Raw genomic sequence first — 23,476 nt, 5'->3', positions numbered from 1 at the left:
TTCATATTGTTGGGATGGAGATCAATCTCAGTAGCCTCCCTGATGATGTGATTCATGTATCTAGGTTTGGTGTAGCTGGATGCAGTGCCCCCAAATTCATACTGTGCCCTGCCACAGCTCACTTGTCCAGATGTGTTCTAGATGGGTATGTCACTGGTGTTCCTTCGACCTGCCCAGTGTAGACCTGACTGCGCTCACAGGTGATGCTGTACGACGTATACTCTTGACATCTTCAGTCCTAGGTCATCTTTGATCGGCCAAAGGAAACCAGATATTTTCCTGTGGATGGAGGCCCACAGATTTGATGTGGCAAGACAGCACACGACTGATGCGGTTAAATATTTACCTGACATAAGACAGGAAAGCAACCCATCTCATCATCACAGTAGAAGTGTTTCCTTCGAAGTGCTTCATCAGTAATCTGTAGAAGTGGAATTCTCTAAGTGCAAGGTTTGGATGGAATGGTGGAGGGGAAAGACCCAGCAGCTTGTGGGGACACTGCTTGTGATTGCATTTGAGTTGCAGGACATACTCTATCAGTTCCAGGACCATAGGGTAATACTGAATGCATAGTGTAACTTCACAAAAAGTTTCAGCATCTGAAGGAAAATAAGGTTTGCTAGTGGATGCAAAGACAGGACCCTGATTTCTTCTCACATGAAGTGAATAGGTGGTGTATAACTGGGATAGATGTCTCTGTCATCCATCTGCTTTCCTTCATTTACCCTTCGTGAGCTCCACAGTGGAGAATTGGAGTGTTTGTCCGTTACTCATTATGTTTAACATCTATGTTGAAGTAATAAATGCAGGTGCAACACACCCTGTGATATTACTTATTTGAATACAGTTATGACAGTACTTGTGGATTGAAACCTACTAACAAAATAACCACTATAGATATTGTAACTCATGTCATATCTTGATATTTTCTTAGCACTTTATGATTATTATTTCACAGTACCTTATGAAAAGCTGCAAGAACCTCAAGGGAGGGCTGCAAGAAGTTGCTGATCAGTTGGAGTTGGAAAGGATTGGGCCACAGCATCAGGCAGGCAGTGACTCCCTTCTCACAGGAATGGCTTTCTTCAAAATGCGAGAGGTAAGAATACAGTAGGAGCCTCAAGGTGTACCTCAATGGGAACGTAAACTTCCAGCCTTGTTCTTTACAGTTTATTCCATATCAAAGAACAATAAGCTATAAATCCTAATTAGATTAGTATTTTATGTATGATTTGAGGTTCTTACAGCAGTGGTTATGAAGAGTTCTGTCTACTGGGGTGTAACACCGTGTAGTCCATTAAAAATCAGTCAGTGTTTTGGATGAGCATGTCGCTTCCATCTTCAGGGTCAAAGCGTAAGCAAGCTCTGCTTCATTCTGATTTCATGCTTGGTTTATTCTTCAGTCCTGAAGATGATGATAACATGAGCCTCAAAAATCTTGGTTGATTTCCGACAGACTACATGGCACTTATATCCCAGAAGATGAAAGTCCTCAAATCTTTTTTTTTTTTTTCTTTATGTATTAGTTTATTGTACCGTGAGGTCTGCCCCCCGCCTTCTTACGTTCAGCCAAGAGAGTTATTTGAGTTTGAACGTGAAAAACAAATTTCTAACATTTTATATGTATTCTTTGCAAAATTTAATTGAAATGCAACATAAATGGACTGAAATGACGTCCGTTTTCCTATCCTCACCTTTTCCTCCTCCATGAGGGATCTGTCACCAAATTAATGAATTAATCATCTGGCACATTTCCACGTGAATTCATTTTTTAAATGTTGAGTAACTTAACATATGAAGATATTACGCTTTTGTACCCCTTGTCAGCTCCTCAGTGCATGAGTTCTTGTGAACAAAATGTCTGGCATTACCTTCCATACACTTCCTCTTCCATACCTGTCATGATTTAATCAATAAATCAACAGCTAAATTGTTTCCTTTTGTGCTTTATGCAGATGTTCTTTGAAGACAACATCGATGATGCAAAGTACTGTGGCCATCTGTATGGGCTTGGTACGTCATTTGTGATGAACGGAAACAGTTATCACGATAACGGTGACAACAGCAGCTCGTCATGATGAACTGGGATGGATGAATGGGGCCATAAAATAGTGTGTGTTGTGCGCAGAGGAGACTGCACCACTCATTTTAAAACAAAAGAAATCCCCATCATCCCCACAGAAAGCTACATTTTATTTTATGTACAAATAACAGTTAAAAATGGATGATGGTTTTGGAAACAGACAAAGCTATCTGCATAACCTCTGGGGTGTAACACAGTATGTGACCAACTAATAATGAATTTTTGACAGTCTAGAATTTCAGATCAGCATTTGTAGATATGGTAGGAGCACCTTCACTGTGATACACATCTGAGATAATAGCAGAAGTTTGTATGTTTTTCTAATTAGTACAAAATGTCAGTCCATTTTTTGAGACAAAATATTTTGAAATGAAGAACTTTCTTTTTGGGGATAGTTGAGGAGATGTCATTGCACTGCCATCCCTTCATGTTAATTTCATGCCCCACGTCTCCACTCCCTTGGCTTGTAATGGACAACCTTCCCACTCTTTGTATTTGACATTGTGCATGCAGACAGTGCTTAGGATTCAAGAAAAGGAAGTAATGTCTTAGATTTTATATGTGTAGTATAGTAGTCTTATGTGAATTATGCTAGGATGCACTAACTCTACCACATGTCAAAAAAAATAAATGATTTCAACTACAGGCATAAATGTTGTTGAGCTTCATTTGTAGTGAAATTAATATTTGTATGTTGTAGTCAGTCGGAATTACACTTCGTTTTGGGGCTGTAGTGTTGGTATCAGGTTGCACAAACCAGATGTTAGTAATCTTACGCTTCCAGTAAGCTTTTATTTGCATTTTAATTTCAGTGCATAGTCACCTTTTATCTGTGAAGGTTTTAAATTAAATTTGTATTTTTATATCATTTTTATAAAATGTTTATTTTAGAATATGTGAGTGGATTTACATTTATTTTACAGCAATTCCTGTCTTACTACATACATGGATTAAGAAGCACAGTTATTAAGGTAAAGCATTTTAGTTATCTTAGATTTGTAAGAGTGTATATAGTCGAGACCAGTACTTCATATTGGCATGTATTCAGATCTCAATAATAAGTGTCACTGCCATATATTCAAATAGTCTTCACTTATTGTGGCTGGATATACAATCCATAAGGATGTAATTCCTTGCCTGTTTTTTTACGTGAAAATGTTTGCCTAACTGAGGCCACAAAAAGAAGTCCTGTGGATCAGCCACCTCCCTGAGCTGTCATGTCCTCTTTCATACTTCCCCTCTGTTCGCCTCCACTTGTTCAGCCATTCAGTTCACATGAATGTTGATGGTATAACCTTTGCTAGCATGTAACTGAGCCCTGAAGATGGATAGTGGGGACGAGTGAGGGAACTGTATTAGAGGCAGCCCACACCACTGGTAGCTAAGCAAAGGAAATTACCTTCATCCTTCAGTGCTCAGAAAGTAACTATGGGTTCATTGGTATAGGCTAGAAGGGAATACAGTGGTAGGTGGAAATTGGAAGTCTGAAGCACCTGTAGCCCAAACTATCCATGGGACTTCTTTCCATGACCTCAGTATAGTAACAGATATCTCAAGTGCAACAGTTCTTACCTCTCATGAAAGCCTCACACACATCCTGTGAGGTTTTAGATTAAGGTTTTGTCACTAAGGATTCTATTTTATGAAGCCAAGTGACTATCAAATGCAAAGTACTGCACTTCATATGAAGTGGAGGACGACTATGGGGCTAAGCTTAGAAATAGGATGCACACTGGATCGTGAATGATCATTGTGCAAGGGTCAATTAATTCCCATGCCTTTAATCTTAACTCACCTGTCATGAAACATAAAGGTGGACGTGACATAGCAACAGCTATCTTCACCTACAGCAAGATTACTTAACTTGGGAATGACTTCCCATCTCTGGTCAGAAACTTGATCAGAGCTTCCTTCATAAAGCATCAAACATTACTTGTACAGTAAGGGCTTAACTTTAATAGAAACATTGTCATTGTCAACCAGTAGACAGTATAAAGATTATCATAAGTTCTAGCTTTCTGGGATAGAATACTGTGTAGTCCATTGAAAGTCAACCAACATTTTGGAGGAACAAGTTTCCTCCATCTTGAAGGAAGCTGAGCAAGAAAGCAGGTGGCAGGCAGAGCTCTGCTCTTCATAACCACTGCTGTGAGAACCTCAAATCCTACAAATATATTCATACTTACTGAATTATTCTTGAGCAGTCAGCTAGCCATGCTAGTGTGGAGTTGGTGTCCAGCATTTCAAAGACTGTCTCTGTTCACATGATCAGCGGTTGATGTGCCAAGTGCTGTGTTTGCATCTGTGAAAAGTCAACAGCAACTCCACAGTGATATGGCTGATTGCCTAAGAAGACTTCATCGTATATCATCACTGTGAGGGCTTAAAATCATATATGATCATGTTTGGATGAATTTTAGGTGGACTGATTATGTACTTTTTTAATTGTCAGCATGTTTTCTGAAGTTTGTCGTCAGTGTGAATCAGTCCATTTTGAGCAGTATATACAGGGATCCTATATAACACATTTCACGTACAAAATTATTGGTTGTCATCATGTTTGCCAGTAGCTTGCTTTCCATTAGTTTGGCCACAGTGTTTTCGTTTTTGGAAGAGTAATTATGTGCCTCCTGGTAATTTCTAATTGAAATATGAATCTGAGATTGTGATTTGAAATGTGCTTCAAGCATTTACAAAGCAACAGTATCCAATTTAGGGCTTTAACATTATGACTGCCAGTCATTGTCACAGAACTATTAATACGTGCCAGAAATGCCAAGGCTGATGGTGGTAAATACATTTGCACAGAGAAACCTTGGTACTTTCCTGAGACCTTCATACAAGAATAATAATATATTACATGAAAGGCCCCCATTTTCCACTGACACTGTCCTGTGCACGTTAAGAATGAACCTTCTTCAGAGCAGAGAGTATCCTCTCAACAGACACCCTGGCTGGTGGAATCACTAATAACAAGGTAGATAATTTTATGACTTGGCAATGCAATACTCAGGTGTGAAGCGATGAAATATTTGAGGTCTGAAATATTACTTAATAAAAATTTTAATTAGGATAAGTAACGGGAAGTTCAGTTTTTTGATGAAGGGAGTCAAAATACCGCCTGTCTCATTTCAATTAGAACTCATAAGGAGCAGCTGAAAATTGTAGTTCAATAATTTCAGAGAATCGATTGGTCAGCTGTTCCGTAATGTCAGTCATTCCGCGGTACACCTGGAAATTGTGAGTGTTCTGTATCTCCCTAAGAGAAACTTCCTTTTGGGTGGGGGGAAGGATCAGTAACTGACATCATTAAATTTGGTTTCCATAATTTTGAAAAGTTTTGTGATTTGCTGTAGTACCCCTGAAAATACTTTAAATAAAAACTAAAGTCGACATCTTGAAGAATATCATAATATTCTTAGGTAGAAATGCACATCTTGTGTTTTCTGGTTTGTGACGTGGAACCTTCAGTAGCTTCCAATGCCATATGCTCGTTCCCTTTGTGGCTGTCCATATGTTGTGTCTTCTAATTGTGCTTTCTTGCAGAGACAGCCAACATAATCTGCAGGAAAATCGCAAATAAAGGTATGATTGGGTGGAAGGATGTGGTTGCTTCTCCTGCCAGTATGTGAAGTATCATGGAACCACACTGCAAATTTTCATTGCAGTTTTCAAAGTGTTAACCTTGTCAACACAGTTAACATGAACACCACACCCCTGGTGTGTACTGTCCTCTGGTATGTGATAACATGTAGTCCAGTAAAAGCTCCCAACAATTTCAGAGGAAGAAGCGAATGGCAAGTAGTGCTCTGCTTGGAAATGATGGAGACAGTATGTTCCTCCAAAACCTTGGTGAATGTCTATGAAATTAAATAATGTCATAACCTGGAAGATAATACCGTTCATAGTGACTGCTTTGAGAATCTAGATTCAGTGCTTGACCTTTATGATATAAGGACTATGGTCTCTTAATGTAAATGTATTATCCAAAGTAAACTGGTCATGGTTTCCTTTAGTCCCTCCAGATGAATGCTGGTATAGTCCTTACAGTAGGCCAAACTGAGAACTGCCTGGGGAAATAGAGTGAAAGTGCTAGCTTAATGCCACACACATGTTAAGTGCATGTTCATATCTCGTCACCAGAATGCGGGACAAAAATGTAACATAAGGATGGCTAATAGATCATATGAAAAGGTAGCAAAGTGCAAATGTTTGGGAATGACTGTAACAAATCAAAATTTGATTCACAAAAAAAAAAATTAAGAGCAGATTGTATTTAGGTAATGTTTTGTGGGAACTTCCCACATTCAAGCAGACATTACAATGACAATGCAAGCACTAACATTAAAATGACCTCCACAAAGCTCTTATTAGATCCGTAATGACTTATGCTAGTCCCGCCTGGGAATTTGCGGCAGACACCCATCTAGTGAAATTGCAGCTCCTGCAAAATGAGGTTCTCTGCATCACTGGCAGTTTTCCAAGGCGCACATCGTTCCGCAATTTGCACATGGCATTCAAAATCCCCCCCATATATGACTATATAACAAAATTATGCAGGAAACAAGCAGAAGTCATACAAAATCATGAAAATGAGAATGTTCGCGACATCGGACAAGGTGAAGCCAGACACAGAAAATATAAGAGGCTTAAACTTGGCAGCAATCAAGCTTACAGCCGTTCAAATGACTAAGTTTTTGTTGTAGCATAAGATGTGTAAAATGTGCGAAATATATACTTGAAAGGTCAAGTGTATTCATAAAAGAGAAACCCATCATCTCATCAGAGAGGATGTTACATAAGGACTATTACCACAAGAGGTCAGTTTGAAAAAAATCTCTGGTCGTGGGCCTCAAGGGGCCTGACACCAAGACTAACTGATAGGATAGGTCTGAATCTGACTGTGGATAGGGATTTCGTGAGCACAGTTATGTCGGGTTGTATAAAATATTGGGATGTTCTCCGAGTAGCTTAGCAACTGTTGGCTTCTGAAGAAGGACTTGACACCATGGACACAGTAAGTTACTCTACACACTTTTGTTTTGGAGACGCATGTGGGATTGTTGTCATTATATGGCCCAAAGGGACAAGCTGATGATTATTGCTAATGACTATGGTTGTAACAGCTTTTTCATCAAATCCTTTGAACAATTTTGGAAGTGAATCATATGTAGATTTACTTTTTACATGAGACACTTGGATTTCTTGTTATAATTCCTCAGATTGCAATCTGTTGTAATAATAAGTACAGGTATGCCTACTTCACCATATCAATTTTGTTTTCATATCCCCAATCTGCCAGGCCCAACAAAGAGAACCCTGGGAATAGTCGCTAAATATCACTGCCAGTTATATATGCGGGGTATAATTAATTGTAGCTAGGTTTATGATTCAGAGTTGATAAAATGGGTAGGAATTGTTACTTGTATGTTCAGGGCGAAATAAATGAAGAGGAAATTTGGGTTTTCCTTCAAAGCGCTCTGTTGAAATCCGCTATGTAGCCACAACATTGGCCGCGCCATAGCGGTTAGTCGCTAGCTTTCCACCGCAGCGGCCCAGGTTTGATCCTTGGTCTGGTCAAGTGAGATTTGTGGTGGACAAAGTGGCGCTAGGGCAGGTTTTCTCCGAGTACTTCGGTTTCCCCTGCCAATCTTCATTCCACCAATTGCTCCACAATCACCCTCACCTATCATCTGGAACTGGTACAATAATACGCCACAAGTGGCCGCAGTACAAGGGACTTAGTCCCACCCCACTAGCAATAAAAGAATCCACAAATTTCTAGTTTATCAGAAATACTCCTGGTCTTTTGTCTCCGCAACAGGCGTTCCTTATCAGGCTCCTCTATAAATAAGTCATAAGGTTTTCAGGTCAAATCGATTCTTTTCTCTAGTAAAGATCTTAAAATTCTGTACCTTCTATCAACCACGCGCACATACTCTGACGTTCCTGAACTGTTCTGAACTCACTAACATGTTGAATGACTGGTTACTTTATTTCCCGAAGATGGCAATAGTGTAGGTCAACTAACGAATCAGGAGTCAACGTTGGAAATATGTCGGAGGTTAGGAAAGTAACACATATCTTGCGTAGCAGCTTCAGTCTATGAACGTGACAAAATCTAGAAAATAAACTCGGCTAGTGTGAAAGAAATGTTTTTATGTACTGCAAAAAGTCTGTCGTAAGCAGTGAATTGAGATGGGAAGAAGGTCAGTTCCATATGGCTATAATAATATCGAACTACAAGGCATACGTTTCATTGTGTCATGTCATTATTCAGTGAAATGCAAATTTTCAGAATATTCATCCTTCATGATTATAGTTAATTGAAAGTATCTTGCTGTGGAGTGATTGTATTTTGCTTCATATAAATACATTTTTTACGAATAAATTTGTATATGTATTAGAGTTGTGTAGGTTAGAGATTTCTTCGTGACAGGACCATTGCAAAAATCCACAGACAAATTAAATATAGTGATTTTGTTTCAACATTGACATGGAGGCAGCAGAGCTGGGTAATATCCATGTAACTTTCATGATGCTGTTTTTAGTTATTTGTTCTTGTTTGTGTTTTAACCCACTTTGCCTGAGGAAAGAATTTGGACCCAGGATGTCGAAAATATGTACTTTGGTAGACAGGCATAAATGTTTTAAAGGAACACCCAGCCTCTGTGTTCAGAATTGAAGTTGGATGTGACTGTAATATAACAACATGGTGGTCATGTAGTATTTTTCAAAAGCATTCAGTTTGGTAATATGTTCTGATTTGTGAAATTTGGTGTGGAGATTGATTGTAAACACCTATAAATCCTGTGCTGGATTTGAGGTTCTCTCAGTGGTGGCCATAGAGACTGCTATTTTCTATGTTATAACATCATGTAGTTTAGTGAAATTGGCCAAGAGAAGGGGTCAGCAACCTGCTTCATGCTGGTTTCTTGCTTGTCTTACTCTGTGACCCTGTGGATGGAGGCACTATGCTTCTCCAAAATGTCAGTTGATTTCACTGGACTGCATGGTGTTATATCCCAGAAGACAGAAGTCTTTATTGGCACAATCTATATAAAGAAAGTGCTTGCAGATATAACAACTGTGAAGTTTGGGGGTTTTCCTGCTGACTTGTTTGTAAGTCTTGGTTATATCTCATTTGATTCCATATAATTTCTCCAGTTGATAACAGATATGTTAAACAGTGTAAGAATCACCCATATGCAGCGATAGTGGGTTAATAAAAGAAGTAGCCAGATGTATAAAGTACGGTGATATTTTTAAATACAGGGTAATTCATAAGTCCCTCTCGAACTTCCAAAATCAGCAGCGCAGCAACCAAGACAGACACAGCAGAAAGGATAATATCAATAGGTAGAGAATCTCTCCTTGTTTGTTTGGGCAGTAGCCTCCATGGCATACTTGTAGGTTTCATTGCTAGGAGGCATTCGTGACAAAACACAGCAAGGACGGGATAAAAAAGCGTTCTGTGTCTTTAGTTGCCAAAACTGAGTCAATTGTGGCTATTTTGAAAGTGCAACAGAGGCTTCAGACCAAGTACTGCACAGAACCACCTACAGACAAAACTATTTGTGAGTGGTACAAGAAATTCCAGTAGAGTAGCTGCCTGCGTGCTGTGAAACGAACAGGCCGACTGTGGCCATCGGCTGAGGCTGTCAAACTTTCATCAGGAGCCATCTGCTGGAATTCCTTGTACCACTCACAAATTGTTTTGTCCATAGGTAGTTCTATGTGGTACTTGGTCTGAAACCTCCATTCCTCCATCATAATGGTCACAATTGACTCAGTTGTGTCAAATTCCAAGACACAGAATGCTTTGTTACAACTGCCATCTGGTGGTGAAACCTGCAAATATGCCATAGTACCTATTACCTGAAAAAACTAGGAGAGATTCTCTACCTACTGATGTGCTCCTTTCTGCTTTGTCTATCTTGATTGTTGCGCTGGTGAGTTCAAAGATCCCAGAGGGACTTACAAATTACCTTGTATAATTTGTTGTTACTCCGTATTTCATGCGTTTTGCTGCAGTCATTAAATTGTGTTAAAGAAATTTGAAATAAAATCCGCATAGGTTTGATTTGAGATTCTCGTTGCGCTGATTATGAAGCTTACTCTTTTCTATGATGTGACACCATGTCATCTGGTAGATGTTTATCAGAATTTCAGATGATTGTGCTACCTCCAACTTCTGTCCTGAGGATGGAGGGAGCAACACATATAAATCGTCAGTAATGCTGTCCACCAGACTACACAGTGTCACATCCCAAAAGACGATCTTCAAAATATATTTTGTGGTTGTCGCACTATTTTTATCCAGCTCTCCTTGTTTTGAAAAAGTAAACTGAAACTTCAAGGTCACCTTGTAGCCTGTGTGTTTGTGTATTCCACCACTATTATCATTTTTAAACAATAGCTCTTTGAACATGTTCTTGGGCTCTTGCTAGGCAGTGGCTTAGTAAACACGTTCCTGTGGCAATGAGTAGACACACAACAATAGTAGAGCTTTTGGACATTGTGTTTTCAGTGTGGTCCATGTCATATCAAATGCTCAATATGTACTGAAAGGAAATTAGGTTATTAGTTCTTCCAAGAACTTCTTGTTAATTTATAATGAAATTCAGTGTAACAGCCATATTTATTTTCTTTAAAGTTCACTCTATCAGACCCTGTTAGGTGAGATTGCTAGTAATTCATACTTGTTTGTAGTGTTAGCAAAGGAAAGATTTATTCAGTTTGTCAATCCAGTTTCTTTGATCTTTTGTCTTTTGATGTGCAGTTTTACATGTGATACAAATCAAAACCATAGAGGATGAGAGGTAGAAGGTAATTTGTCCCTGTTCTTAATTAATTAAGTACCACACCATGAAGACATGTGGGAAGCAGAAGTATAGCTCCACCATTTTGACCTTGGTGCTGAATAGAGGTGAGTGGTCAGCTTCACACCTTGGCCTCTTTACTCCAGGGAAATAGCCCTACCCATTGGAATGGAGGGTATGTGGGTCCAGAACCATAGTCTGGATGCTGTAGAGTAGAGAGAAATCTCTTGCCTCTTCTGGGAATCAAACCCTGGCTGTCCAGCACATACCCCATCGCTAAACCAACTGAGCTATTCCATCTCAACCATGGAGGAGCTTAAGATTATACTTGTATATGTTTTAAAGTTTTCTGCAGTAATCTCCATTTGCTGGTGGTTGAAATAGACTGAAACGCGCCATGAAATCGACCACAGTTATAGAATGAAGCTTGTGCAATGGTTATATAAAGTGACATTCATCTTAATCCATTGTTTGAGGCCGCACCATAGCTCAAGCGGTTAGTTGCTGGCTTCCCACCGCGGCGGCCCGGGTTCGATCCCGGGTCTGGTCAAGTGGGATTTGTGGCGGACAAATTGGCACTGGGGCAGGTTTTCTCCGAGTACTTTGGTTTTCCCTGCCAATCTTCATTCCACCAATTGCTCCACAATCACCCTCACCTATCTTCTGGGGCTGGTACAGTAGGCCAGAAGTGGCCGCAATACAAGGGACTTAGTCCCATCCCACTAGCAATAAAAGAAAAATAATCCATTGTTTAACAGTTATTCCTAAATTTGTTGTGTAAAGTGATTGTATTACGTAATGAAGGTGAAATATATGAGACCCCTCTCTTTTCTTGCCTATGAGCTGAAGATATCAATAGGTAGAAGAATCCTAAAATGTCATCAGGAAGAATTTTAAGAAGTTGCTGTTCTTATTTGTTTAGAATACAGAAACCAGTCTCATACATCTTTTGCTCACATAATGTTTTGATGTATTTATGTATTTGCAGTTCATTTATCAATGCTGTCAGTGACTCAGATGTCACAGTGTCAAATGGTAGGATGATTAATGAATAATAATTTGAAAATGATGTGTTATTAAGCAGTCATGACCTAATTTGATGTACTGTCTTGACATTTGCCTAGAGACACATAGGACGACTATGAAAACTGAGGATAGCTGGTCTCTAGGTCAAGATTTCTACCCAGGACCTATTGAATACAAAAGAGGGACATTGTCTTCAAGCCCACAGCATTTGGTATGTTTCAGTGTAGTTGCAATATGTTTAGAGATATATCTTCAGTTACTTTCTCCTGTTTCTGGACATACTATCATATTTCATGAACATATCTAAATTTGGTGACTAGTTTAGTTAGACTATTTCCACATCCTAGGTTTTTTACCTGTATGGATATATGGAAAATAAAGGAAATGAATGAATGAATGAATGAATGAATGAATGAATGAACAAGTTAGCTTCTAATGGGGCCATTGGGAATATTATGTCAAGTATTAAAGCATTTGTTTTTTAAATGTTTCTGTGCGACTTCCTAGCATAGGGACACTTTATAGGTACTTTGAGCAGTCACTGTTAATATGAAATCATCAAATCACCTAATCTATCTAATTTATGTCGTCACCCATATGACTTTTCTAAGGGTAACACTCTAGAATTGTATTTAGGAAATGCTTGGTTTGAAGTGTGGTTGGGACACAATTATCCTGAGTGAGTTTTAAACGTTTTTTCCTTAGGCTGCCCAGGCACATGCCAGGATAGTATCTTGATTAGGCCGTGACCACTTCCTTCACCAAACCCTTTCCCATTCATCTGTCATCCTACCATCTGATGCTGAAAACATCATTAAATAATCAGCAAAAAAAAGACCTCTGGCTCAAGACTGAAATTATATTAATTGCAGAAGATCCAGTCACCAGAATAAGTAAGAATTTAGTTCTGACAAATAAAATGGTAACAACTTATGATATAGCTAAGATATATATTTTAAAAATGTTGCCAATTTTGAATTTTAGTTATTTTACATGTACTTTACCTGAATGGTAGATGATAAACTGAGTAATTATTTTTGCTGTTCTTTTGTTTAAATGTACTTAAAAATCCAAAATTTTTAAATTAACAATACTTGTTTCAGAAGATTATCTGGGATCCATGTCTGTTCAGGCCTCAAATTTTTTGACCAACACCTGTCATTTTAATGATTTTATATGTATCTAGTTTGAATATAAATAGCGTTTAATTGTTAAGTTTTTTTTATTGCTTGTGGGGTGGTACTAAGTCCCTTGTACTGCAGCCACTTCTGGCCTATTGTACCAGCCCCAGATGATAGGTGAGGGTGATTATGGAGCAGTTGGTGGAATGAAGATTGACAGGGGAAACTGAAGTACTCGGAGAAAACTGTCCTAGCTCCAGGAAGTAACCAGCTTGTTTTCTTACTCATAAACCCTTAAGATGGAGGCAGTATGTTCCTCCAAAAAGTTGATGAACTTCTACTTGACTCTATGATGTCACATCCCAGAAAATGGTGCTCTTAAGTTCACATTGTGTCACAAATGCCATTCAGAATAGTGGTGGATATATGCAATGAATTTCAGTTGCAGGTGATTGCAAGGGCAGCTGTGAAACATCAGTATGTCCCGATATGGACGTGAATCAGAGAGACAAGGTGAGATTACATTTGGGTCATAATTTCAAGTTTATTAATTAAGTCTTTATATGTCTTAGTATTCATTGCTGCAGTTATTTAGACAGCCAGGATAACTCAGTATAGCATCGGGCTGTACGGCTGGAGTTCAATTCTTATAGGAGGGCAAGGTGTTTATTTTCTCAACAGTGTTCAGACCTGCTCTGAGGGGGGGTGAAGCTGAGCACTCCGTCTGATGCTGAAGTCAAGAATAGTGGAGCTGTACCTCTACCCCCTGACAACTTCTTCATGGAATGATGCTTAATTAATTGAGCTCAAGAATTAAAAAAAATGATTTAGTCCTCATGACATTTGTGGATGTATAACAAGGATCCTGCTTACTGGAGTCTATAGATAATCACTTTGTAGCCTGTTTGTACTACAGGAAATTTATTTAGCATTACCAGATAAAGAATAATACTTGACTTTAAGTTTGTGCATGATGTATCAGACTACGATAAGCAATGAAACTATATATATTCTTTTACAGCTTTTTCATACATGGATAATGTTCCTGTCAAGATCAGTGAACAATATAAACCACCAAGGAAGGTTACTTTACCAGTTACCTACCAACATAGGTTGTCCAGTGAAACTGTCACGGAAGAGGTAAGGTATTTCCAATCCTCTTCATGCTCTTCCCTATACTGAATATTTCGTTCAAATGGTTTGCACTCTTCTGTTGTATTTGTGAGGCCCTTGTTCTGAATATTAGGCCCCCCATACACACACATTTTGGCCTTCCGATCGACCTTACAGGCAAAACTTTCACAGTTTGCCCTCTCCCATTCCTTCCCCATACACGCGCAGATAAAGCGGCAGGCTTCATGCCACGGTCACGGTCTTCCAGCCTATATTGCTGAATCACACATGTCACGTGCTACGGTCCTGCAGGTAGGACTGATGGATTTCCTACAGGCCAACAGTCCAAACGATTGGCCGGCCGGCCACACCACACACATCAGTTTTGCCTTTCAGTGTTCAAATGTGCAGGCCGAACGGAAGGCCAAACTGTGTGTGTATGGGGGCCCTTAGCCCAGACTGGCTGTCGTAACCAAGGTTTTGGTTCCTCAGTTTTCCTCAGTTCCTTCGAGTAAGTGATGGGATAGTACCTTAAAACAGTTGTGACTGCTTCCACATCCTTTCCAGTTCATCAGTCGCAGTCTCCCAGACATCTGATGGCAATGACAGAGGAATGTTAAATAACCTAAAAATGTCACTTGGATTGTTGCATTCATACAAATGTGAATGAACAGCGAGATCATACTTAGGCATCCTCAAGGCCGCACCATAACTCAAGCGGTTAGTCGCTGGCTTCCCACCATGGCAGCCCGGGTTCGATCCCGGGCCTGATCAAGTGGGATTTGTGGTAGACAAAGTGGCTCTGGGGCAGGTTTTCTCTGAGTACTTCGGTTTCCCCTGCCAATCTTCATTCCACCAATTGCTCCACAGTCACCCTCACCTATCATCTGGGGCTGGTACAATAGGCCAGAAGTGGCCGCAGTACAAGGGACTTAGTCCCACACCACTAGCAATAAAAAAGAGGCATCCTCAAGTGATTTGCAGAATGTAGTGAGATATTGGTAGGTTTAATTTTTAGCTCCTTAAGAACTCACAAACCTAGACTACATTTTCAGGACCATAAGGGAATAGTATGTTGGTTACTCAGTCAAGCAGTTGATTATTTATTTGTTTGTGTGCAGAATTGTGGTTTGATCTACTTGGGTGTTTTCATTTGTCATATTGTAGTATGACTTCAAGCTCGAGAAGAGTGTACTGCAGAAGATGGGGGAATGGCGAAAATTACGAAAAGCAGCTGTTGAAAATAGGAGGGAGAGAATCATGACTCAGAAGAGAGCCACATCAAAATCTCATGAAACAAGAGTAGTCACTACAGGCTCCAGCGTGAGTCCAGCGGCTTCTTCCTTTTCCACTGTGGGGTTGTCCGATGGTTCCTATGTCAACTCCACAGCATCAAGTGGTTCATATCCTGAGCCCCCACCTTCCTTCACTAACGCAGTGTCCCGTACTACACTAGCTCCTGTTCTTCAGAGTATTTCATATTCTAGCCTCAGTTCTGCATCGACTCCTCAGTATTCCATGTTAACACCTGTTCCCATTACTCTGGCCTCCATCGGTACTTGCACTAGCAAAGCTTCAGACAGTTTTAACTTATCTGATTTTGAAGCTGACACCTCAAGTCCATTTGATAACATGGAACTTAAGACAATAAATGAAATGGAAGAATTAGCTCATGTTCTTCAGCCTTTGTCAAATTCTCCCTGTCAAATCAAGCAGAAACCACCTGACTTGGAAGCAGCACTGAACAGCAGTTACTCTTCCCAAGCATCAGTTTACAGTGTGGATCAGGTGGCACTCTGCAATGCATTTGATTCAAATTTAAAGAAAGGGCTAACAACACATACTCATATAAATGGTTTGACTGGATATGGTCTTTATGGCACCAGTCCTCGGCTAAAACAACACGTTAACAGAAATGATGGTTATGCCACCTTGGTTTCTCATCCATGTGATTATTCCATAGCTGAAATGGCATTGAAATCTGAAAATTCATATTGTCATTATCCTGGACAGACATGGGCAGCCAGTATGAACACTGGTCATGCAGATGTCAGCTATTCTTTGGATCCAGCGAAACAAACCAACCATACTGTAACTTCAAAAAATTCAGCAGTAGTTCTGCAACCATTTTTGGCTTGCTCAGGGGCAGTTGAGAACAGAGATGTTGTAGAAAGACGTGGCTATTCGACCCTCACTTCAACAATTCATCATCCGCCTCTGACTTATGGTGCGTCCTTTCCGTCCACAAGTAACTCCAATCAGGATCAACATTCCCCGGGGCGATCCTTGTCCAAGAGTGTCCCAGACATAGTCCAAGAATTGGAGAAAGAATTGAAAAACAAACATGTAGAAGAAAGTGTTTCACTTGTGGGACGATCAAGCCACACACCACCTCCGAGACCCAACAGCTTTGGATCTACAGGATTGGAGGTGAGTATTCTAAAAGAAGTGTAAGTATACATGTTTCCAATTTAAAAATTAATTTGTTGTCTTTACAGTCATCTCTGGGAGTCGGGATAGCTCAGTCGTTATAGCAGTATGCTGTGGGCTGGACGACCCAGGTTCAATTCATGGCAGTGCAAGATTTTTATCTTCTCCACTGTGCCCAGATTGACTCTGGGGCTGGCCTAGTCTCCTATCCAGTGGATGCAGGGCCCTTTTCCTGCTGGGGAGGGACAAAGACGAATGGGCGTGAAGCTAGCCATTCCTCCTTTCCCCCATATGTCTTCATGGCATAATGCTTAACTAATTAAGTGGGTACAATAATCTTATGTTCATTTTGCAGTTTGTAACTTGCATCATTGTATGTCCAAATTCCTGTTTCTGTGTCTTTTCATTCAGAACATTTATAAACAACTGGCCCCAAATTAATCATACTCTTAAATGTCATAACCACAGAACTTCAATGGTACAAAATGTTATGGGTTTGAGTCCAGAAACAGAACTCCGTTCTCCAGGCTAGATGACGATTCTAGTCTAATTGAAGGTTTGCCCATTCATGGAGCCATTGCAATGGAAGGAAGTGTGAAGGAAAACAGTGACAGTGCATAAGATTCAAGAAGTGCTTTGCAGGATGGGGCTAGTGTTATGGCATTTACGTAGAACATGGCTAAGTATGTAGGAAGAAAGGAATTATTTATAGGAAAGTCTGGCCCACAAAATGAAGCAAAAAATATTACTGAAGGTGCAGATGCATTCAAGCTGCTTTTCACACAGGAACTAATAGAAATAACCATCTGTGAGACAAATATTTATGAGAAACAGTGTTAAAATCCAGGGGAATTATGTTAGCATTATGATTTAGGATGAAAGACTGGGAACCTGTCAGTGAAGATGAGGTGTATGTTGTTCTGGCACTTTTCATGGCCGTGGGCATAGTTCAGAAGCCCACATTACAATCATACTTTTCAAAAATTATATTTTGTCAATTCCTTTATTTGACTGTGTAATATCAATGGACCGATTTGAATCAACTTCAGTAGCATTGACAGCAAATATACATACCTGAGCCCTCCAGAACTTTTCAAAATATACCCAGTGATATATCTGAAAAGGAAATTTCAAACTTTGTACATACCAGTCCAGAATATTACAATAGATGAATTTTATTCACTGTGGAAAGGGAGATTTTCTACATTTTATTGAAGTCATCAAAATTTGGAATTAAGTCTTACAAGCTTTGTGAATCTGACTAAGGCTATTTATGATCTTTTGTTATTTATACTGAAAGGGACACCAGATTTCATTCAACACTTATATCAGAAGAAAAAAGTGAAATGGAAGCTATTTTTGTTTCTACCGTGGAACCAGTGCGTGATAAAGGGCATACATTGTGGATGGACAACTTATACAATGCACAAGCACAGGCTATAAAACAAAATTTATGAAAATTGATTGTGTTGGAACTCTGCACCTGAATTGGAAATGCGTACGAAAAATAGTGAGAGAGTAGAAACTGAGGAAAGGGAAAATTCTGGCCCACTGCCTCTGCTGAAATGGTCTGACAAAAGAAAAAATGCTATCATGATCTTAACATATCATGGTGATTATGTGAAGAAATGGAAGAAAAGGAAACATCTGTTTCAGTTCTGAACTACATGCTTACCTTCTAGAAAGAAAAAAAATGACTAATTGGTACATTAAAATGTTCAGAAGATTACTCAATGCCACAATTCTCAACCCCACAGTTATCTGCAGAGCAGATTTACAAGATATGAATTGATCACTTGAAGTTCAGAATTGGCATGGTTTAGGCTCTTCTTGTACAACATAAAGGTGGTGTTGAATGAGAACTTCCAAGGTGACATTCCACAGACAATACAGGGCCTAGACTCCTTGAAAGACATTTGGCAGAGAGGATTCCTGCAACTGAAAGGAAGTCAAGGCCAACAAAGGGATGTGTTGTTTATTGCAAGGACAAAAAGAGGTAGGAGACAGTGTTCTGGTGGCCTGATTGTGAGGCCAGTCTGTGTGTTGAAGGCTGCTTCAAGACCTACTACACAAAGCTCAACTATTAAGGTAAAATTTATTTCATTTACAAAACCTTCAGTATATAATGAATATTCACTGGATGTTTCATTAAAATCCTATGATTACTGGGGAAGTAATACCCTTCTGAAACAATTTAGCACCATAAAGCAGAAAATCCTCCCAGAGCACAGCAGTCACTAGGGTTTTAAACGATACTACGCTGATTGGTTAAGCTCCATATTAATGTTATTCTATTGCCTGAGCCTCAGTACTGCAAGTGAGTTATTACGAGCATGCAGAAACAGAAACACATTTTGTAAATGGATTTATTGGTGTTAATAATTATATATGGATAATAGTACTAGAAGTGAGGTTGATAACTATGTGTCTATTATATAGAATTGGAAGCCATGGCCTGACTTGGACAGTCCTGAACGGTCACAGGCTGAAACAAAAAAGCTACCATCCATTGCAAGTCACTCAGCCAGTAAACCAGAAGTAGAACCGACTCTGCCAAATCCATTCCGAGATCTGAAGCCAGCAGCCCAAAAGCTAGTGAAACACATCAGTGAGATGGGATTTCCTCTGCCTCGTGTAGCACGGGCATGTCAGTTACTAGGAGAGGATGACAAGAAAGTGAGTCCACACAGGGGATGTTTCCAGTAAACTTACTGTAATCAAAACAATAAAATAAGCTGTGTATAATGTGAGGACATATTAAGCACTGACTTCACATTTTTATATCCTATGCAAATGTCTGCTGCCAATCCATCATAAACACTGTTAACCAGTTATGCATGTCAGATTTCCTTAAAGATTATACTTTTCTGGGATGTGATGTTACCAGCATTTCAGAGGCAGCAGGGTTATCCAAAATACTGATAATGATCTGCCAGAAGATGTAATCTTTATAGTGCTAGCAGTGAGAACCAGAAATCTTGCAAGTTTCTATAATTTTAACTTCTTGAGCTATGAATATAATTTTATTTTGTGGATTGATCTCTCCTAGATATGTTGATCTTAGTTTTTAATATTTATCTTCTGGATGTCATGTAAGTGCAGAAATATAAAAACATAAGTAACTAGACAAAAATCAAAGCATAGAAAAGACTTTCTTTGTATGGGACGAAGAATTAAGGATTTAATTGCATGTGGTAATTCTGAGCTGATTAAAAGATAACTTTGACAGTGATTCCGTATTCTGTGTTGAGGGGGTGGGTTTTCCCCATGCACTTAGACCGGTTAGTGGTCCATTGTACGTCCCCCTTTAATTTCTACTGTCTCCATACCCTACCGGTACTGGTGCTTACTATCAGCCCCTTTCTGCCAGCGAGGTTCCAACCTCCTCTGGCAGTGGTATCTAATAGTTAGTCCCTTTCTGTCAGAGAGGTCCCCCCCTCCTCTGGCAGTGATACCTAATACTTCCCCATCTACCGGAGGAATTGGAAACTACTTGGGCGGGAAATGTTGCCTAATTTTGCTCAGAGGTCTCCTAGAGACATGAGGTTCTTTTACGTGCCGTAAATCTACGACACGGGACCCACGGCTTAAAGTCCCTCCCGGAGGACTTGTTCCCTGAATTTTTCCGCCCTTAAAAATTCCACGACCTCTGCCAGGTTTTTGAACCCGCGTACTACGAGTCATGAGGTGGGAACGTTACCTCTAGACTACGGAGGCCGCTTTGACAGTGATAGTGAGTCACTGAAAGTAATTATAGTCAGAATGCTTGAAAATTTTAAGTTACTGATGTTGTTCTAGTAACATAACTGTATAAGTTAAGATGTTCAATACTTATACCAGATACATATTTTGATAGTAAATTATCATTGTCAGGTTATATAATGTGATATTTGAGGTTGTAAGATTTTTCATATAAGAAACATGAGATTTTACCACTTCGTACTTCCATCTTCCTGTTAAGCACAGGGACAGTTCCACCTTACCTGAATTCTTAACTCTTTTCTATAGATTTTAGCTGCAGTTGGATTTAAGATTCTCATATCAGTGACTATGAAGAATGTGGCATTCTGGGTTGTAATGCTAAGTGGGTTGGAGAGCCCTGTGTTTTGGAGACAATCTGTTCCTTCAAAACATCAGGCTGTCACCAAACTATAGAATTTTAAACCCGGAAGGCATTACTTAGGCCATTGCTGTGAGAAATTCAAACCCTTGACCGGCTTGCTCTTTGACCCAGAATTTGGAGGCAGTGTGTTCCTCCAAAATGTAGGGCTGTCACAAAACTGCACAGCATTACAACCCAGACAACAGTGCTTTTCATATGTACACTCGTTAAAGATTCATGCCGTTGGCCAGGAAGCCATAAGTCTGGGTGGTTTATATCTGTATGCAGTTTTTCCTTGGCATGTAACTGTTGTTTTATATTAACCACTCATGTAGGTATTTAAATATCAGTTTACATTGAATACAAGGAGTTCCAAGCATAACTCATGAAGCCTGTTTATCTTCTCTGCCTTCTCCTTCTCTTTCTTTTTTCCTTTCTCTGTTCACCATCATCCTACCTTTGGTTCTGTTTTTTACGGGGCAGTGGAAGAAAAATCTCTTAATCTCTTCTTTCTTCACACATTTATTCCTTTTCAGTTTCTTGTCAGCTGTTTCCTATTGGACAGATTGTTTGCAATTGTAAATATGTTGCACATTGCTACTACTGTTATTTTGTTTCTGGAAAGAATTTATTACTTAAGTACAGGTTCTGTGTATGTTAATTTTGTCATATATAAGCTCAAAGTTTTATGCTGTCACCACATATATAATTGTTGAGTTATGAAAGAAACATTTCATACATTTGTAGAATATGAGGTTCTCCCAGCAGTGGTTATGAAAAGTACTGTCTTCTGGCGTATAACACTGTGTAATCCATTGAAAGTCAACTGATGTTTCAGAGGAACATGTTACATCCCTCTTCAGCACTGAAGTGTAAGCTGACTGCCTGCTTTGTGCTGTTCAGCCCTGAAGATGGAAGTGACATGTTCCACCAAAATGTTAGTTGACTTTCAACAGAAAACATGGCATTATATCCAGAAGACAGAACTCTTCATTTCATACATAATTTTTAATAATTGTTTATGATCTGTCTTCATATAACATATCCTAGATCCAGTAACAATGGCCTGCTGGTTGCTGCTCTCAAACTAAAAGCTTCATGAAATTTTTTGTTTAGCCATCATATTATTGTTCTGTATTCTACAAAAAATTACAGTAATAGGAATTGAACAACAAGCCAACTTTTTTGCCCTATGAAAGGAAAGTAGACTAATATGCCAGAGCCAAGTATTCCAAGTGTAATAAGAAACAAAAGACATTTTTAACTTAACATAACAGAATTCATGTAAAAGTGTATGAACAGTTCAAGATTTGAACAGTCTGCAAATCCATATCAGCCTTACTACATCTCTTCTTTCTCCTGTGCAGGTAGTTGAGTTTTTGCTGCAAGTTCAGTGCTTGGAAGAGAAGAATTATCCAGGTGACCAAGTGGAGAAGGCCCTTATTGTGAACAAATACAATGTCACTCATGCTGTGAAGTATCTTGAGGCAATGGTCCAACTCTTGGACTTAGGTTTCCCAGAACAGCTTGCGTCAGATGCTCTTCTAAAGTTTGATAATGACAGGGACAAAGCTTTGGACCAGCTTATTTCCTAATTTTCTAGTCTGGAACTCCTCAGAGGATTAGTGATATTAATGATTGTACAGTGAATATGCTGCAAACATGATTGAAGGAGCTGTATTTTTTTTTTTGTGTATCTTTCCAGATTAAAGACAAATTTGAAAAGAGGTAAATATAGAAGAAGAACGCATAAAAGAATTGCAGATAACCTTTTTTAATTGTAATTGTAGAGGAGAGAAGTACAGTATTTATATAGGTCAAGGATGTTGTTTGATCTTCTGTATACATATTGTTAATCTGTAAAATTCAGGCTACTATGTAGGTCACGTATGACACTGAATCATATGTATACATAATGTTTATATATAACATTTTGGTTCCTTGAAATTAAATTCATATTGCTTCTGTTTGCTACATCTCTGAGATTCCTGGACAGACTTGAAGATACAGCACTGTGTCAGAGTATATCAGAGATAAAGACATATTAATTTGAGGCAAATATATTATAAATATGAATAACATTTTTATTCATTGAATTTAATTTTAAACAATCATGGGTCTTTCCTCTTACCTGCCACCCAGTTATAGCGGTTTGTACTCCTGTTAGTTAGCCGTCTCGTGTTCAACTTGCTTTTTAAAAACCTTTAAAAGTTTTAAACATTAAAATCTCCTCTATATCACTGGTGCATGAACACTACATGTTTCAACAAAAATTGGTCATTTTCAGGTGTCTAAAATTGTTGATGGAAATGCTTTGCTTCTGTCCATGAGTTCAAGTTTTGGGATATGCCCTCGTCTATGCACCCATGTGCATTGTCGTGTCATTTGAAAATTTGATAGCTCATCCATGAAGACTGTCGCCACACAATCCATGAGCTTGCAGACACACTTGGGACCGGTTATGGAGTTTTCCGGAAGATCTTATCAGAAAATCTGAACATGCACCACACTGCTCCTTCATCATGACAACACGCCCATCCACACATCCCTATAAACCACTGAGTCTGTGACTAACAACAACATGGTTATCGTTCCCCATCCTCCCTACTTGCCAGACTTAGCCCCCTGTAATTTAGCTTTGCTTCCCAAAATTGAAAATGAAACAGAAGGGACAATGTTTTGAAACAATATCTGACATCCAAAGGGAACCACAAGAGGTACCGGACAGCATAGAGGAAAATTCCTTCCATGGTGCTTTTTAAGCTTGGAAAAACCTATG

The 23,476-nt window shown here is 39.2% G+C and overlaps 2 protein-coding genes and 1 long non-coding RNA gene across 4 annotated transcripts; 2 read left to right on the top strand and 1 right to left on the bottom strand.

Annotated features, from left to right (window-relative positions):
- The first annotated feature begins 955 nt into the window (after positions 1 to 955).
- LOC111871738 (CCR4-NOT transcription complex subunit 7-like) lies at positions 956 to 2,978 on the top strand. The gene is made up of 2 exons (XM_023865037.2): positions 956 to 1,099; positions 1,956 to 2,978. Exons 1-2 carry the CDS (start codon positions 965 to 967, stop codon positions 2,076 to 2,078), a joined length of 258 nt encoding a protein of 85 aa, XP_023720805.1. The 5' UTR covers positions 956 to 964; the 3' UTR covers positions 2,079 to 2,978.
- LOC117282890 lies at positions 2,097 to 8,035 on the bottom strand. The gene is made up of 2 exons (XR_004513802.1): positions 7,999 to 8,035; positions 2,097 to 4,385 (listed from the first exon to the last, which is right to left on the bottom strand). It is a non-coding gene; the product is annotated as an uncharacterized LOC117282890 (long non-coding RNA).
- Positions 8,036 to 8,092: 57 nt separating this feature from the next.
- On the top strand, positions 8,093 to 23,338 carry LOC111871734. Of its 2 annotated transcripts, XM_023865029.2 has the most exons (7): positions 8,093 to 8,292; positions 12,030 to 12,142; positions 13,495 to 13,565; positions 14,074 to 14,192; positions 15,333 to 16,595; positions 19,035 to 19,271; positions 22,065 to 23,338. In XM_023865029.2, the coding sequence occupies exons 3-7, from the start codon at positions 13,532 to 13,534 to the stop codon at positions 22,290 to 22,292; spliced, it is 1,881 nt and encodes a 626-aa protein (XP_023720797.1). In that variant the 5' UTR covers positions 8,093 to 8,292; positions 12,030 to 12,142; positions 13,495 to 13,531; the 3' UTR covers positions 22,293 to 23,338. The 2 variants fall into 2 exon arrangements, with proteins under 2 accessions (XP_023720797.1, XP_023720798.1); XM_023865030.2 differs by lacking the exon at positions 12,030 to 12,142.
- The last annotated feature ends 138 nt before the right edge of the window (positions 23,339 to 23,476 follow it).

Source organism: Cryptotermes secundus, unplaced genomic scaffold (genome assembly GCF_002891405.2).
Source record: "Cryptotermes secundus unplaced genomic scaffold, Csec_1.0 scaffold602, whole genome shotgun sequence".
In the NCBI taxonomy this organism is placed as follows: Eukaryota; Metazoa; Arthropoda; class Insecta; order Blattodea; family Kalotermitidae; genus Cryptotermes; species Cryptotermes secundus.
Note: the sequence above shows the minus strand (reverse complement) of the source record. Positions and strands in the feature narration are given on the sequence as shown.